The 16,379-nt window shown below is 38.3% G+C and overlaps 1 protein-coding gene across 1 annotated transcript; it reads left to right on the top strand.

The window, feature by feature from the left end:
• The first annotated feature begins 3,854 nt into the window (after positions 1-3,854).
• Positions 3,855-16,324, top strand: LOC118797952 (E3 ubiquitin-protein ligase TRIM39-like). The gene is made up of 6 exons (XM_036557251.1): positions 3,855-3,860; positions 5,893-6,264; positions 13,474-13,569; positions 13,670-13,897; positions 13,979-14,001; positions 16,080-16,324. Exons 1-6 carry the CDS (start codon positions 3,855-3,857, stop codon positions 16,204-16,206), a joined length of 852 nt encoding a protein of 283 aa, XP_036413144.1. The 3' UTR covers positions 16,207-16,324.
• Positions 16,325-16,379: the final 55 nt, after the last annotated feature.

Raw genomic sequence — 16,379 nt, 5'->3', positions numbered from 1 at the left:
TCATTGAATTCGATGAAGATTCTGTCTCTCCCTTCAAATGTGTTAAAATAACGACTATACACATTTCATTAATTAATCAGTTTAGTATATTCACAGCCTTTTTCATAGCCATGATTAAACACTACAGAACCGATTCCATATAAAGACTGACAGTGTATTTGTCAGTGTGTCAGTCATATGTATACAGTTGACAAACTGGATATGAGTCAACACCCAGGGATCCACCACCCACCACCAAATGTCTCTCTTAAGAGTACTGATTTATCCCCTGATATATTGTGTTTGTTTGTGTTTGTTGTAAGAGGATCACACTAAATATGTGCATAAATGCATCATTGTATAGTAGGTTTTTGCAGCATTTCAGGTCTTGGCACTTTTTTTTCCCACTAAAGCTGTACGACAAAAAAACAACTGTTGACATTTGTAATATATGACTGGCAAATTCTATTCACATAGGTAAATTTAACTGTTAAAGCATTTTTGTCATCAAAAACTCCTTTGAATGTAACTGAGATATTGTAAACAGAATTTTAAAAGTGCCTGAAATAACTGTGGTGTCCCATGATTGTAGAGCTTGTTAAACTTTGCCTTTTTTTTTCTGTTCCTATTAAATGAATCCAACCAACTCATCAGAGCCTTCAGTTACTGTTAGTTCTCACATGTTTATAATTGCTAAGATATTTGAAGTCAAACCAAAACTAGCTTAGTTCATATCATCATAGAGCTGTTAAAATGACCCAGTTTTAACTTGCTAACACCAGAATCTGTTTTCAGTGTTTACCCTAGTCCTGTGCTGTTTGAGAGAACATCACTGAAACACCATTTTAATTAGTTAAAAAAGTCATTGTTCCAAATACAAGAGCTAATTAGCATTTTAAGTGGACAATTTTATTGGCATGTTAGTTATGATGATCGCTTAGTGAGATTTAAAAGTTGCTGGGATGAACAAACTAAATGTAGAGACTCCTACAACTACCACTATGTGTGACAAGTCCACTATGTGTGACATCAGGAGACATTTTTATCATGGGCAGTTCCACTGAAGTTCAGTAAACGATGGAGTTTAATTGAAGCACTATGTAAACTGGATCAAGGACAGAATGTTTTATGCTGTTTTAAGGCAATTCATTTTTAGCACATCAAACACAGATTTTCAGGTTTATGGCAGCTGGAGGATTTATACTTTTTGCAGCTATACATTTTAATTACAACGTAGTCAAACCTAAGTTCAATCATACAATATGGATACATAAATTTGTCACCAAAATAGTGCACTTAAACAGTGCTACAGGGTGATATGGTTATGTAGTTTATACTATAAGTGACTTTGGTAAATAGCATTGTGAGGGGGTCAGTAAAACTGTCCCATCACCAAGACTGTGAAAGGACACTGGGGCATAAAAAGGGGGAAAATGACTGGATTGAAACCTAGACTATAGTAAAATGTACATAGAAGAAATACTTACCTTGTCCTGTCCTGATCCTCAGGGGAGCGCGGGTGCCTTCCAGGGCTTCCCTTATACTGGCCGGTAGAGCCCACGGCTGTGTGTAGAAGGGGGAGGTGTGATCCGAGAACCTGTGAGGAAAGACAGAAAAAGTATGTATGTAAATGAATATGATGACCGGTATGAATATGATGACCGGTATGAGGAAGCTTCTTGTTATGTGTATTATTTGTATTGTGTTTATTATCCTGAAGTTGTTTGGTTATTGTTTTGTGTATCCCCTCACTAGCCCTGAGGAATGGTTTGGGTTAACCAGATGGGGCGGGGCTAGGGTGTTAAAAGGGGGGTGAAGTTCATTCGAAGAGAGGAGAGAGAGGATGTGTCTATGTGGCCTTGGGGGTTGATGTCATTCTATTGTGTTGGTTCTACTCCTGCTCTACTTTGCTGTTGTTCACATTTCTCACTTTGGATTCTCCACACATTTTATTAAAAGGATCCAACAAAGGGACCAAAAGAAATACAAAGCTTACACAGAGTCCAAGACATTTGTTCTATGTAGGACAATGAACATTTAAAGAACCCTTTGCACGATGAAAAGGTTCTTTGCATCATAAATGCGTTATTAAGAATGTGCTGTAAATGGTTCTGTGCAGAACATTTTTGGAAAGGGTTCTAAATAGCACCCAAAAGCGTTCTTCTATTGTTACGTTTTGTAATGTGTTTTGACTTTTTAAATGAGTTGGTATCACAATGTAAAAGACCCTAATGGTTTAACCGGTTACCGATTGCTGATTCCAGGCACATTTGACAGTTTCCTAATGCAAAAATTCCCATTAGAAAGCAAAACCATTAGGTTTTCATCCTGATGTTCCCTTCCTGAATGGTAATATGCATGGAGACACATACACTCTTAACACATAATAATATGCATGGAGACACATACACTCTTAGACACATAAATCTGCGGCTTTGCACTAGTTTTGGTTTTTCTTAGTGAGTGTTATGCTATTAAACATTTCAGTCATTTTAGGTGGGTTTCCGGAAAATTTGTGCTACATTTGCATTGGGCTCACTTTATATTTTAAGCTTTAGGCTAAAACAAACTGTGTCTTTTGAATGTATCCCTGCTGAAAAAAAACATAGAAACCATTAAGTCTTTCTTTTGGTTTCTGATGGTTTTGTAATGTATTTTGGCTTTTTAAATGGGTTGATATCACAGTGTCCAAAGGACCCTAATGGTTTAACAAGTTACCAGTGGCTGATTCCAGATACATTTGATGGTTTCTCCATCATCTGGGATCTAAAGGTGTTCTACAGGAAACTTGTGGTCTCTGTTGGAAACCACGAAGCCAATTCCCATTAGAAAGCAAAAACATTAGGTTTTAATCCTAAAAGTTTCTAAAGGTCCTTTTCAGCAGGGTAGACATTCACAGGGCAAATATAACTTAAACTACAGCTTATATGTCCTGGGTAAGCTAATGGGTTATGAAGACATATGACGTAGTTACCTTTAATAAGTGGCTTTTATGTGTCCACTTACATCACGTGTTTACAACAGAGACGTTATAAATGAGGAGCCGCTGGTTGAAATACAAATGGGAACCCTCGTAACACTCAACTTTCCTATAAGAACGTTGTTCACATAGCACAACTGCGCTGTCCTACTGTGCATGTGTTCCACTGGCCTGAAACTCATAGCATGAATCTGCTGAGGTAAAACTGCTGAAGTGAAACTGCTGAAGTGAAACTGCTGAAGTGAGACTGCTGAAGTGAAACTGCGGGTACATATCTGTGGCTCTACTGTCAGACCTTTCTCCACTAACTGGCTCTGCCACTACTGAACTATGGAGCTCTTTGAGACACTCCCACTAACTACATTTATCCAAACCAACCAATGCCTTTTAACTGACAGTAGCTCTGACCAATCACATGCACGTCCACGTTTTCTACTGGCCAACCACACTCGCCGTTTCCCTTGTACAAACACTGAAGGTTGTTTTGCAGATGAGAGTTGCTGACAGGACTGAGGGAACTTCTCAAGTTTCTTACAGGTTACACAGCACAAGAGTGGATATAATTGGATATAACTGAACTCCTGATCTAAGAGGTAACATGAACTAACCTGTTTGTACATTCTGTGTCTTTATGAACTGGAAATGTGACTAAGAGTAGCAGGAGTCGCAGCTCTGTGTGTATCTGACTGCAGTAAAGTTAGTTTCATTTTTGCATATTCAGAATTCTTTCTTCAATAGCTTTCAAATGGTGCTTGTAAAGGGCCAATGCTTGAAAAGTACCATTTTTGACACCCAAGACAAGCAGCTACAACTTAGTTTAGGTTGGAAATGTGTGCCTTTTGAAAACTACAGGACACTTTGATTTCTACGGGTTTTAAACTATATTACAGTAAAGATGCAGGTGACAGTCTGTGGGGTCCAAGCACTTCACATTTTATTTGATTAAATAAGCAGCAGCTCACAAATGATGAGCAGTTAAAGATTAAAAAAAAAAGCTGTATTAATTTTTTTTTCTGTTAACAAAAAAAATAAATAAATAAATCACTCCAATATATGACATGACTTGTATTTACAAAGTTGTTGGAGTCACTTGCTGAAATTATTTTACAGTCATTTTTCTGCATGGTGCACACAAAAATAATTCTTAATAACTTCTATAAATTTCTATACAGTTAATGAATTGCATGACATCTTTTCACATGACATACAGTCATTTGTAAAAGTTTTTGGCCACCCCATTTGCAGTAGCTTTTAAACATTGCAACATAACAGTGCACAGAAACAAGGACACAATGAATTAAAAAAAAACTATTTATAAGTATTTTTGACGTCCCATGGATAGGCTCCAGCATTCATATACCAAACCTAAAGTACGAAACCTGGGTGTGATCTTAGACTCTGAGCTCTGTTTTATACCGCATGTAAACGCAGTCACTAAAGTAGCTTTTTATCATTTGAGAAATATCGTTAAAGTTCGGCCTTTAGAAACTTGTTCATGCATTTGGCACAGCAGAGTTGTTTACTGTAATGCTTTTGTTACTGGTCTTCCTAAGAAAACAATACATCCCGTACAACTCATACAAAATGCATCAGCATTCTAACAAATACAAAAAGAGAGATCACATCACTCTTGTTTTGAAAAACACTGCACTGGCTACCTCTATCTCTTAGGATCTATATGACCATAAAGCACTGCTTACATTTCAGAGTGCCTGTCTGTTCATGTTCCAACACGTGATCTTAGATCTGCCGATAGTGACCTTCTGCAAACAACTTCTGTAAAATTCAGAAAATGTGAAGAGATCTGTTTCACTCTGCTTCTAAACTGTGAAACTCAGTTCCACCTTTCATTAGACAGCCAAGCTCAGAGCTCACTTTTAAGAAACATTTAAACATTTATCTCTTTAACTTACTATTCAGTTAAAATTCGATGTGTCATGGTATTTATCTTTTTAGTTTAATCTGTTTCATTGTCTTATATGGATTTAAATGAATACTCCTAGTTTTTCTATTACTATTACTTTACAGACAGGCTTTATCACCTGTCTGTAAAGAATATATTATTATATAAGCTAATGTAACTTCTGCCAAATTCCGGTGACAGGTTTAAGTGAATTACTTTCAATACATTTTAACATTTGACAATTTTGCTCCAAAACAAGTTGTAATTAATCAAGTGTAACCCACTACATCTCTTGTATTGGTAACTTTAACCTCTGCTGGCCTGTGGTGATTTGTTTTTGTTAACCAATTTCAATAGATTTTGAATGTTTGACAATATCTCTCCAAAACTAGTTGTATTTAGTCAAGTACAATGTACAAGACATGCTACACCTATTCTATTGATGATTTTAAATTCTGGTGATCTAGTATTGAAATAATTGTAATAGTTTTGAATAGTTGTCATGTGGGTGGTACTTAAGTACAGCTTAATTTGGGGTAACTTATTTAAATTCAAAATTGTAATTACTTTATCAAAAACTGCTGTTAGAATTCAGCAGAAATTATATTTGCTAATATAAGAGGTGTAGTACGCCATGTAGGTTGCACTTGTTTAAATACAAACTGTTTTGGTGCGATATGGTCAACCATTCAAAATCTTTTGAAATTAAGTTTAAAAACCTATCACTACTGGCCAGCAGTTTTTATAGTTACCAATAGAAGAGGTGTAGTACATATTGTTTTGTTGGAGCACAAGACATAGCATGGGAAGGGGTAATGCGGGAGGACATGACGTCCATGGAGGGTGGACACTTCAACACATTGTGAACCCACCTTCCTTAGTCACAATTAGTCAAAGCAACAATAACTCCAGCAGCAGTACCTTTTTACCTGACTGTGGACAGTGAGTTTCACAGCTGCAAAGCCTCAGTCTCACTGTCTGCTTCTTCACTTTCAGTTTCAATTCAGCTGTAATGGCGTCGCTGCACTAGGACCTCTCATGTCCCGTCTGTCTGGAGATCTTCACCGACCCAGTGTTTCTGTCCTGCGGTCACAGCTTCTGTAGGACGTGTTTACAGCAGAGCTGGACGGAGAGTTCAGGAAGAGTGTGTCCTGTCTGCAGGAGACGGTCATCTAGAGATCATCCTCCTCCAGATCTGGCTCTGAGGAACGCCTGTGAGTCCTACAAGCAGCAGAAGAGAAGCAGTGATTCAGGTTCTCAGGGTCTGCTGTGCTCTCTGCACTTTGAGAAGCTCAGTCTGTTCTGTGTGGATGATCAGAAGCTGGTGTGTGGACAGTGTGTGTCTCAGGATCATCAGAGTCACAGTTTCTGCTCCATCATCAAAGCTGCTGGTCCACACAAGGTAGGAGAGAATGGGGTTCGTTTTGATTTATATACAAGCCCATTTCCAAAAAAGTTGCGATGCTGTGTAGAATGTAAATAAAAATAGAACGCAAAGATGTGCAAATCATGTAAACCATATTTTTTAATTAAAATACTACAAAGATACTACATATCAAATGTTGAAACTGAAAAATTGTATTGTTTTTTGAAAAATATATGCTCATTTTAAATTTGATGCCAACAACACGTTCCAAAAAAGTTGGGATGGAGGCCTGTTTACCACTGTGTTTCATCACATATTTTTTTAACAACACTCTGTAAGCATTTGGGAACTGAGGAGACACTGCTGTAGTTTTGAAAGTGAAATGTTTTCCCATTCTTGCTTGATATAGGATTTCAGCTGCTCAACAGTTTGGGGTGTTTCAGTGGGTGACAAGTCTGGACTGCAGGCAGGCCAGTTTAGCACTAGGACTCTTTTAATATGAAGCCATGCTGTTGCAATACGTTCAGAATGCAGTTTGGCATTGTAGTGCTGAAATAAGCAAGGCCTTCTCTGGCAGAGACGTCATCTGGATGGCAGCATATGTTGCCAAAACATGTACATATCGTTCAGCATTAATGGTGCCTTCACAGATATGCCAGTCGCCCATGCTGTGTGCACTGATGCACTCCTATACCATCATAAATACTGGCTTTTGAACTGTACACTGATAACAAGAGTGGTCTTCATCCCAGAGGACACAGTGCCCATGATTTCAAAAAAGAATTTCAAATATTGATTCATCGGACCACAGGACACTTTTCCACTTCCCCTCAGTCCAATTTAAATGAGCTTGGGCCCAGAGAAGGTGGCAGTGTTTCTGGACCCTGTTTATATATGATCTCTTTTTTGCATTTGAGAGTTTTAACTTGCATTTGTGGATGCAACTACGAACTGTTTGCACAGAAGTGCTTCTGAGCCCATGCAGTGATTTCCACTGCAGAATCATGTCTGTTTTTAATGCAGTGTCGCCTGAGGGCCCAAGATCATGGCCAGCCAATATTAGTTTTTGGTTTTTGGCCTTGTCCCTTACATACAGAGATTTCTCCAGATTCGCTGAATCTTTTAATGACATTATGTACCGTTGATAATTAAAAGAAAAAGTTCTTTGCTATTTTATGTTGAGAAACGTTATTCTTGAATTGTTGCACTATTTGCCTGTGCAGTCTTTCAGACAAATCAAGTCAAGTCAAAGTTTATTTAAATAGAGCTTTTTACAATAGGTGTTGTCACAAAGCAGTTTTACAGAAAAATCCAGGACCGAGCCCCCATGAGCATCGCCAGTGGCGACAGTGATAAGGAAAAACTCCCTAAGAGCAAGAGGAAGAAACCTTGAGAGGAACCAAGACTCAAAAGGGGAACCCATCCTCCTCTGGTCGACATCAGATAGCAAACAGTATTAGTATAAAATATTATAATATAAAATGGGGAAAACTGCCCTGCGATGGACTGGCGACCTGTCCAGGGTGTATCCTGCCTTCCGCCCAATGACAGCTGGGATAGGCTCCAGCATCCCACCGCGACCCAGAAGGATAAGCGGTTTAGATGATGTATGTATGTATGTATGTAAAATGGGGAAAACAGGCGGAGCAATGGTTAATTAGATTAGTTTTATTTTATGCAGCAGCATCATCAGAAGGGTCAATTCATGAGGGTGAGGTTTGCACAGCGTTGTACAGCATGAAGCTCGATGGTGGTCAAGCCGGTCCAGAAGGCTGGCGAGCAGTGGCACCCGATCAAAGCAGAAGAAGCAACAGCATCAGACGCACAGCTGTTCAAATCGGCAAAGAAAGGAAACACACAGAGAGTCAGTTCTGTAATCGGGTGACTGATTACAGATTACAGTGTTAGCAGAGCAGCAGAGACTCCGGCAGGTCTAGTTATTACAGCTCAACTAAAAGGGAGAAACCAGAAAGGTAACAGAAACATGAGGCCTCCCTGAGATGTCAGCACCCCTCCGCTCCACCATCAGCAAACCTGAGTAAACATGTGAGAGCAGCAGGATGACGGCACCAACACTCCCAGTTTACCAGAATACTCTATGACCATGAACCCCCAGATCTGCACCTTTTATCTAACAGGGAAAACTAATTACCAAAGGCTCGACTAAACAATTAAGTTTTTAGCCTAGACTTAAACACAGAGGCTGTGTCTGAGTCCCGAACACTGACTGGAAGATTACTCCAAAGCTGCGGGGGCTCTGTATGAGAAAGCTCTCCACCCTTATGTAAATTTGTCAATTCTAGGTACTAATAGTGAGCAGCACCTTGTGATCTAAGTAGGCGTGATGGTTCATAGTGAGAGAGAAGTTCACTCAGGTACTGATCGGCGAGTCCGTTTAGTGCTTTATAAGTCAGTAAGAGAATTTTGTAATCGAGGCCAAATTTAACAGGTAACCAGTGTAAGGTTGATAAAACTGGGCTGATATGGTCGAACTTTCGGGTTCTATTAAGAACTCTGGCTGCAGCGTTCTGGACTAGCTGAAGCTTGTTAATGCTTTTGCTGGGACATCCAGCCAGCAGGGCATTACAGTAATCTAGCCTTGAAGTAATAAATGCATGAACTAACTTTTCTGCATCCTGTAGAGAGAATGCATTTCTCAATTTAGCAATATTGCGGAGATGCAGGAAGGCTATTCTAGTAATATTAGTTATATGTGTGTCGAAGGACAGATCAGGGTCTATAATGACACCAAGCTTTTTACAGATGAGCCAGACGCAACTGTGAAATTGTTAAGTTTAAGTGTTAAATTAGACAGTTTGTTTTTAGCTGCTTTTGGACCAAGAAGCAGAACCTCTGTTTTATCTGAGTTTAGAAGGAGAAAGTTACTCGACATCCAGTCTTTTATGTCTTTTATACAGTCTTCAATCTTGGTAAGTTTAATTTTATCATCCAGTTTGCTTGATATATATATATATATAACTCTGTGTCATCGGCATAGCAGTGCAGATTGATGCCGTGTTTACTGATAATGGTGCCCAGTGGTAGCATATATAATGTGAATAATACAGGTCCTAAAACAGAGCCTTGTGGAACACCATACTTTACTTTTGCAAGAACAGATGATTCACCGTTTACATTAACAAACTGATAGCGATCAGTGAGGTAGGACCTGAACCAGGAAACAGCTATTCCTCTTACCCCTACAAGGTTTTCTAGTCTATCTAGTAAAATAGAGTTGTCTATCGTGTCAAATGCCACACTAAGACCGAGGAGCATTTCCTTGCTCAGAGAATAATAAAAGATTGTTTACAATTTTTACTAGTGCTGTCTCTGGACTATGATGTGGCCTAAAACCGGACCAAACCAATTTTTCATGTGTATGATTCCTATGCAAATAGGAACTTAATTGTTTTGCTACAACTTTTTCCAAGATCTTAGATATAAAGGGGAGATTTGAGATGGGTCTATAATTTGACAGTTTGCAAGGATCAAGGTTAGCTTCCTTAATCAGCGGTCTAATTACTGCTAGTTTAAGGGTTTTGGGATGTACCCAAGGCTAAGAGAGGAGTTTATTATTGACAGAATAGGCTTGGTTATTTCTGACAATATTTCTTTTAGTAAACCTGTAGGAATCAGATCTGATGTACAAGTAGAAGATTTTGCGGAGGAAACTGGTTCACTAGTTTAACTAGTTCAGTTTGTTGAAGTAAGGTAAACAATTCCAGCATCTCTGCAGGGATTATAATATTCTCAAGATTTAGACTGACATTATAAGGCAGCAGGTTTCTAGAGTTTAATTGTGTATTCTGAATTTTCTGCCAATTTTTTTTCAATTTTATCACTACAGAAATTCATAAAATCATTGCTGCTATAGGCTAATGGCATCTGCAGTTCTGTTTTGTTCTCCGTTATTTTAGAAATTGTGCTAAATAGTAATCCAGGATTATTTTTATTGTTTTCTATGAGAGAGGAGAGATACGCTGAGCGTGCTGCAGCAAGTGCTCTTCTATAGTCTATAAGGCTCTCCTTCCAGGCGGACTGGAACACTTCTAGTTTAGTCAGGCGCCATTTTCGCTCAAGTTGTGTGGCGTTCTGTTTTAAAGCCTGAGTGTGGTCATTATACCAGGGGGCGAGTTTTTTTTGCCTTACTATTTTACTTTTTAATGGGGCCACACTATCTAGAGTAGATCGAAAATATCCTCTAAGAGCTTGGTCATAATATCTAACTTGGTAGGATTAGACAGACAGCTGACAGAAGCTGATAATTGTGGAAGGTTTCTGATAAAGCTACCAGCTGTGGATGAACATACATTACCACTAAAGCGAATTTCATATGAGATTAGGTAATGATCTGAGACTGCTGTGCTCTGGGGGAGAATGGCTTAGTTATCTTTGTCTACACCAAAGGTCAGAACTAAGTCTAGAGTGTGGCTGCAATAATGAGTGGGCCCCTTTATATTTTGAGTGAAGCCTACAGAGTCTAAGATAGATATAAATACTTTACTTAGTGCATCTTGAGGATTGTCAAAGTGGATATAAAAATCTCTATTACTTTATTTGACAACATCATTAAACTTGATAGAAACTCAGAGAATTCCTGTAAGAACTGAGAATACGGACCTGGCGGCCTGTAAATTGTAATTAGTGTAAAAGAATTTTTATTTGTTCCTTGGTCACTTATATTAAGAAAAAGAACTTCAAAAGAAGAGAATGTATAGCCTACTTTCTGGCTCACGCCTAAAGCTTTAGTATGGATGGTTGCTATACCTCCAGCCCGGCCGCTTAAACAAGGGCAATGCGCATAACTGTAGCCTGTGGGGGGCTTCATTTAGACTAAAGTAGTCATCGGGTCTAATCCACATTTCTGTGAAGCACAGAGCATCAAAATCATGATCGGTAATAATTTCATTTACAACAACGGCTTTAGATCTAAGGGATCTTATGTTAAGCAGTCCAAGTTTTAGACTGAAGGTGCGGTCAGTGCAAACTGGTATAACTGGTCTGATATTAATCAAGTTACTAGAGCAAACTTTTCGAGGCTTTTTGATATTTTGTTTTATTTGGGGAACAGACACAGTCTCTATTGGGTGGAACTTATGTGGCGTCTCAAGGCAGCTCGCAGACGGTCGGTTTAGCCAGTAACTTTGAAAGAACCACAGAGTGGTGAAACCCTCCTCATCTTTACTTCTGAAAGACTCTCTGAGATGCTCTTTTATACTCAGTCATATCACTGACCTGTTGCCAATTAACCACCAGGTGTTTTTTTAGTATTACATAACTTTACCAGCCTTTTGTTGTCCCCCTCCCAACTTTTTTGGAACGTGTTATTGGCATCAAATTCAAAATGGGCAAATATTTTTCAAAAAAACAATAAAATTCTCAGTTTCCACATCTGATTTGTTGTCTTTGTGCTATTTTCAATGAACTATAGGGTTCAAATTATTTGAACATCATTGCATTTTTTTTAATTTACATTTTGCAAAGTGTCCTAACCCCAATCGGGTAGTATATAAATGGTTTTCAAAATTTCTCCAGACAGTCATTCAGAGTTGTTTGGTGTGAAATGGTTGACTCAGATTTCTTTTGCCATGTCTACTACACTATAGCCATTTTATTTACAAACTCAAAAGTGAACCTACATGAGTCTTCTGTGTTATTATATGTAATGATGATGATGGTAAAATAGTGATTTACTTTTTATTATTGATTATTAATATTATTTTATTAAATAGTGATTTTCAGTTTTATTTGGGAAATACTTTTCCTTAAAATACCCTGCATATAACTCTCTGTCATTAATGGGTTTAAAGATACATTTTATTCATATACCCCCTTAAAACTATCATAAAACAGTGTCTCAGACATCAGGCAGTGTATTCAGAACCAGGTCATGTAATAACTTTCTGTGAAGGAGCATTTAGAGTCAGTAAACCACCACACCACCACCACTGTGAACAATTCATGACTTTGTTTACATTTTAACAATTTACTTATGCAAACATTTTGAAAAATCAAGAAACAAATAATAATAAATAAAATAATAAAAGATATCTTCAAAATAAAGATCTATTTAAAGAAAATATCACAGAAAGAGACTTGTATCTCAAAATGTGTATGTTAAACTATGTAATTAATTTAAAAAAGAAAACATGCAAAGCAAAAAACTCTCTCTGCCATTATTTATTTATTTATTATTTTTTGTGATATGATTTTTTTCCAGGTAGGACAATCCATCATTTCAGACTTATAGGACAATAATGGAATGGAAGAGCTAAACATGTTGGTTTATATTGTCTTGTTTTCACAAAATGTTTATACCCAAAACTGAGGCCCATTTATTTAATGTAATGTATTGAAATGTATACGAAATGTTTTCTAGTAATAATGATACAGGTAATATTTGAGTATTTCCAGAAGTAAAACGACTGCCCCCATTTTAATGTCTTATATCAACTCAAATGATAAAAATGCATGTATTATCAAGGGTTCAGCTTGCTCCAGATTTGGGGAAGTTGATCCTAGTCCAGGTAAACTGTGCCACTGACTTTCTCAAGAAAAAGCCTGAACATAATTCGAAATAATTTTCTTCTATATTGAATATAATTTAACAGTATATTCACTCATTCTAAATGGTTTAAATTATTTTTCTACAGCCAAAAAATCTAAGAGTTTTTTGCACATTTTACAAGATGAATATGATAATGATTACAAAGAATAAAAAGCAGCAAATATATAAACATTGCATATAATAATATACTGATTTTCAGTGCTATAACATAAAACAAACAAATCAGTCTTTTGCAAGAAAAGTAAACATTTATTTTTTTTTTCTTTTGGCTTCTTAAAAATTGCTTACAAATTTGATAGATGGAATATTGAATAACAAGCCTTAACCTAGTTTGCTGTTCATATATCAGAGATCTAATTCCAGTGCATCATACCAGGATCAACTGAATCATTGGCTCATCTTACCCCAGAACGTTTGATTCATTTCCACCATAAAGTATCACACATAACAATTCAGGCCTAATTTTAGGTTAGTTACACACATACCCAATGAAATGACATTGATAAAGCATGTTGTAAAAAATGATCTGACTAGCAAAACCAGTTTTTTTAAAAGAATGATTTGCATGTTTTTTTTTCACCACAGCTTGATTTCATGGGTGCTTCCTGAATATCTGGTCACTTAACCAAATTATACACAGTGTTATTGTACCAGTTCAATACTATTTGTCTTGTTAGGAAAAGATACAGACCTGTCTAACAGAGCTGGAGAAGAAGCTTCAGATTTTCCAAAAAGTTAAAGTTTTCAGTGACCAGGCAGCTGCACATATTAAGGTGGGTCAACAACAGTCTTCATATGAAACCAGTCATTTTAGACCTGCTAACAACACAAATAAATAATAATAAAAAACAAATTTTATTGTCCTGCTGCCAGTCTCAGGCCCAGAACACAGAGAGGCAGATAAAGGAGGAGTTTGAGAAGCTTCATCAGTTCCTCAAAGTGGAGGAGGAGGCCAGAATCACTGCTCTGAGAAAGGAGGAGAAGGAGAAGAGCCAGAGAATGAAGAAGAAGACTGAAGAACTGGACAGTCAGATAAAAGATATCAGTGCTAGAATTGCAGAATCAGAGGAGAAGCTAAAGGATGATGCTCTGGTTCTGCAGGTAAAAACATCATAACAGCTGTTATGAATATGAATAACCTGGAATAACTTAATAGCAAACATTTTATGATTTTATTTACAGGACATCCAGACAACATGTGAAAGGTAAACATATTTCTATAATAGTTTTTTTATGTGGCTGTTTTCTGTCTTATAGAAAGAAGAGAAACTAATTGTGTGTGTGTGTGTGTGTGTGTGTGTGTGTGTGAGAACGATAGCCGGTCATCCAGAATCACACTGAGACTTCTTCGTCTTCAGACGGAACGACCAAAGAGTTCTCGAATGAAATGGCGAGATCATGATGAGGACCTGTAGTTGCAGGGATGAATAGCAGCTCAGTCTTGCTAGGATTGAGCTTCAGGTGATGAGCTGCCGTCTATGAAGAGATGTCAGTCAGACATGCGGAGATGCCTGGGTATCAGAAGGTGGAAAGGAAAGTATTAGTTGAGTGTCATCAGCATAGCAGCGATAAGAGAAGCCATGAGAGGATATTACATCACCCAGAGAATGAGTGTAAAGTGAAAAGAGAAGAGGACCCAGCACCAAGCCTTGTGGGACACTGGTGCTGAGCCTGCAGGGAGAGGATATGGACCTTCTCCGTGTTACCTGATAAGAGCGACCCTCCAGATAGGACTCAAACTACTTCCATGTGGACCCAGTGATTCCAAGGTTGGAATAGACAGATAGGAGGATTGAGTGTGTCGAAAGCTGCAGATAGGTCAAGAAGAATCAGAACCAATGACAGTTTGACTGATCTTGTTGTCTGGAGCTTCTCAGGCACTGCTATGAGAGTAGTTTCTGTTGAGTGCGCCAATTTGAAACCAGACTGGTTGGGGTCATGTTCAAGAATTTCTGAGAGGAAAGAAGTTTGTGATACCAGTCTGTAGTTGCTTACATCAGACCTGTCACGCATGGCCTCTTCAGGATGGGAACTACCCTTGCAGTCATGAATGCTGATGGAACCTGACCTGATAACAAGGAGTTTTTTATGAGAAGAGTGTCGAAGGGTAGTAGGTCCATGGAGATTGACTGGAGCAATGTGGATGGGATGGGATCCAGAGGGCAGCATATCCTCTCCATGACCTACTCGCCAGACAGCTGAGCACCTTCAGCAACAGACATTCAGTTCCACTGTAGTGAGGGACGTTACAGTAGATCATTTGTACCAACAGCGATCGCACTGTACAACACCTTGTCACTGTGCCAGGATATTATTGTATACTGAACCACTGACAGGACAGGCTCACTGAACACCAGCTGGACATTATATCTCTCCACTCTTATTACTTTGCACTGCCACTTTGTTTATACGTCCATATATATTGCATATTGCACTGCCACTTTGATTATACATCAGTGATATTCTATATAGCTCTGCCACTTGTTTATACACCAAGGCATATTGCACAACTGTTAACATATGTTAGCATTTAACATATTACAGTGCATAGTCACCTGGTTCATTCACTGGATGGGACATGCACCATTACATTGTCACCTGCGTAATATTTATGCGATGGTACTTACTTATCTTTGTACTGCACATTATATTTCACGGTTGCTATAGTATATTTTATTTTATATATTTACTTTGTGCTGCTGTAATAGATGACTTTCCCTTTGGGATTAATAAAGTGATCTATTTGGGTGTAGATACCCACTGATATCCAGTAGGTGGCAACATATCACAGCCATGAGTGCCATGTATGGGGGGCATTTGGCCTGCTCTATGTCTCCACTCTCCAATTAATAAAGCCTCCCAATTCTAGAGCAAGTCTGGAGGAAAACCATGATAGCGAAATGGCATGGATGACTGCACCAGCAGCTCTGATGATCTAAAAAAAACTATTTTGTGCATGTGTGAATATCACTTGCTGCTTTCTGATACTGTAGCCTGGTCTTTAGGCTGCTAAAGACTACGGCTATTGAAGTATAAGCCCACTGGCTTAATATGGCTGTGTTCAGTAAATGCAACGTAACGGCACAGAGACATCAGCATAATATTACTTTCAATTAGGTTTCTGAAATGAACTAAATAAAGTAAAATTGGTAATGAAACCAAAACATTATTCACCCATCATTTGTTTGTACTCACAACTAGCAAAGTTCTAACTCTGATTCACATTGCACAATGTTATTCTTATAAATGATGTCCAAAATTAAAATTGTTCTGCTTTCTGCAGTTCCAGTGATTCTGGATCCGAACACTGCAAACCCCTCCCTCAGTCTATCAGCAGATCTGAGCAGTGTCTCACACTCTACCGAAAACCCTCAACTTCCAGACAATCCAGAGAGGATGAGTGGGTATAATGGAGTTCTGGGTTCTGAATGGTTCTCCTCAGGAACTCACAGCTGGGAGGTGGAGGTTGGAGATGGTGAAGAGTGGGTTGTAGGAGTGGCTGAAGAGTCCGTCAGCAGAAAAGAATGTTGTGTGGCAGTCCCAGAAAACGGGTTTTGTTGTACATGCAGGGAAAAAGATGCAA

This window comes from Colossoma macropomum, unplaced genomic scaffold (genome assembly GCF_904425465.1).
Source record: "Colossoma macropomum unplaced genomic scaffold, Colossoma_macropomum, whole genome shotgun sequence".
Classification (NCBI taxonomy): domain Eukaryota; kingdom Metazoa; phylum Chordata; class Actinopteri; order Characiformes; family Serrasalmidae; genus Colossoma; species Colossoma macropomum.
Note: the sequence above shows the minus strand (reverse complement) of the source record. Positions and strands in the feature narration are given on the sequence as shown.

Coding starts and splice junctions, on each gene's coding strand:
- LOC118797952 (XM_036557251.1), top strand. Junction 13,898..13,978: donor ATGATGCTCTGGTTCTGCAG/GTAAAAACATCA, acceptor TTTTATTTACAG/GACATCCAGACAACATGTGA. Junction 14,002..16,079: donor ATCCAGACAACATGTGAAAG/GTAAACATATTT, acceptor TGCTTTCTGCAG/TTCCAGTGATTCTGGATCCG.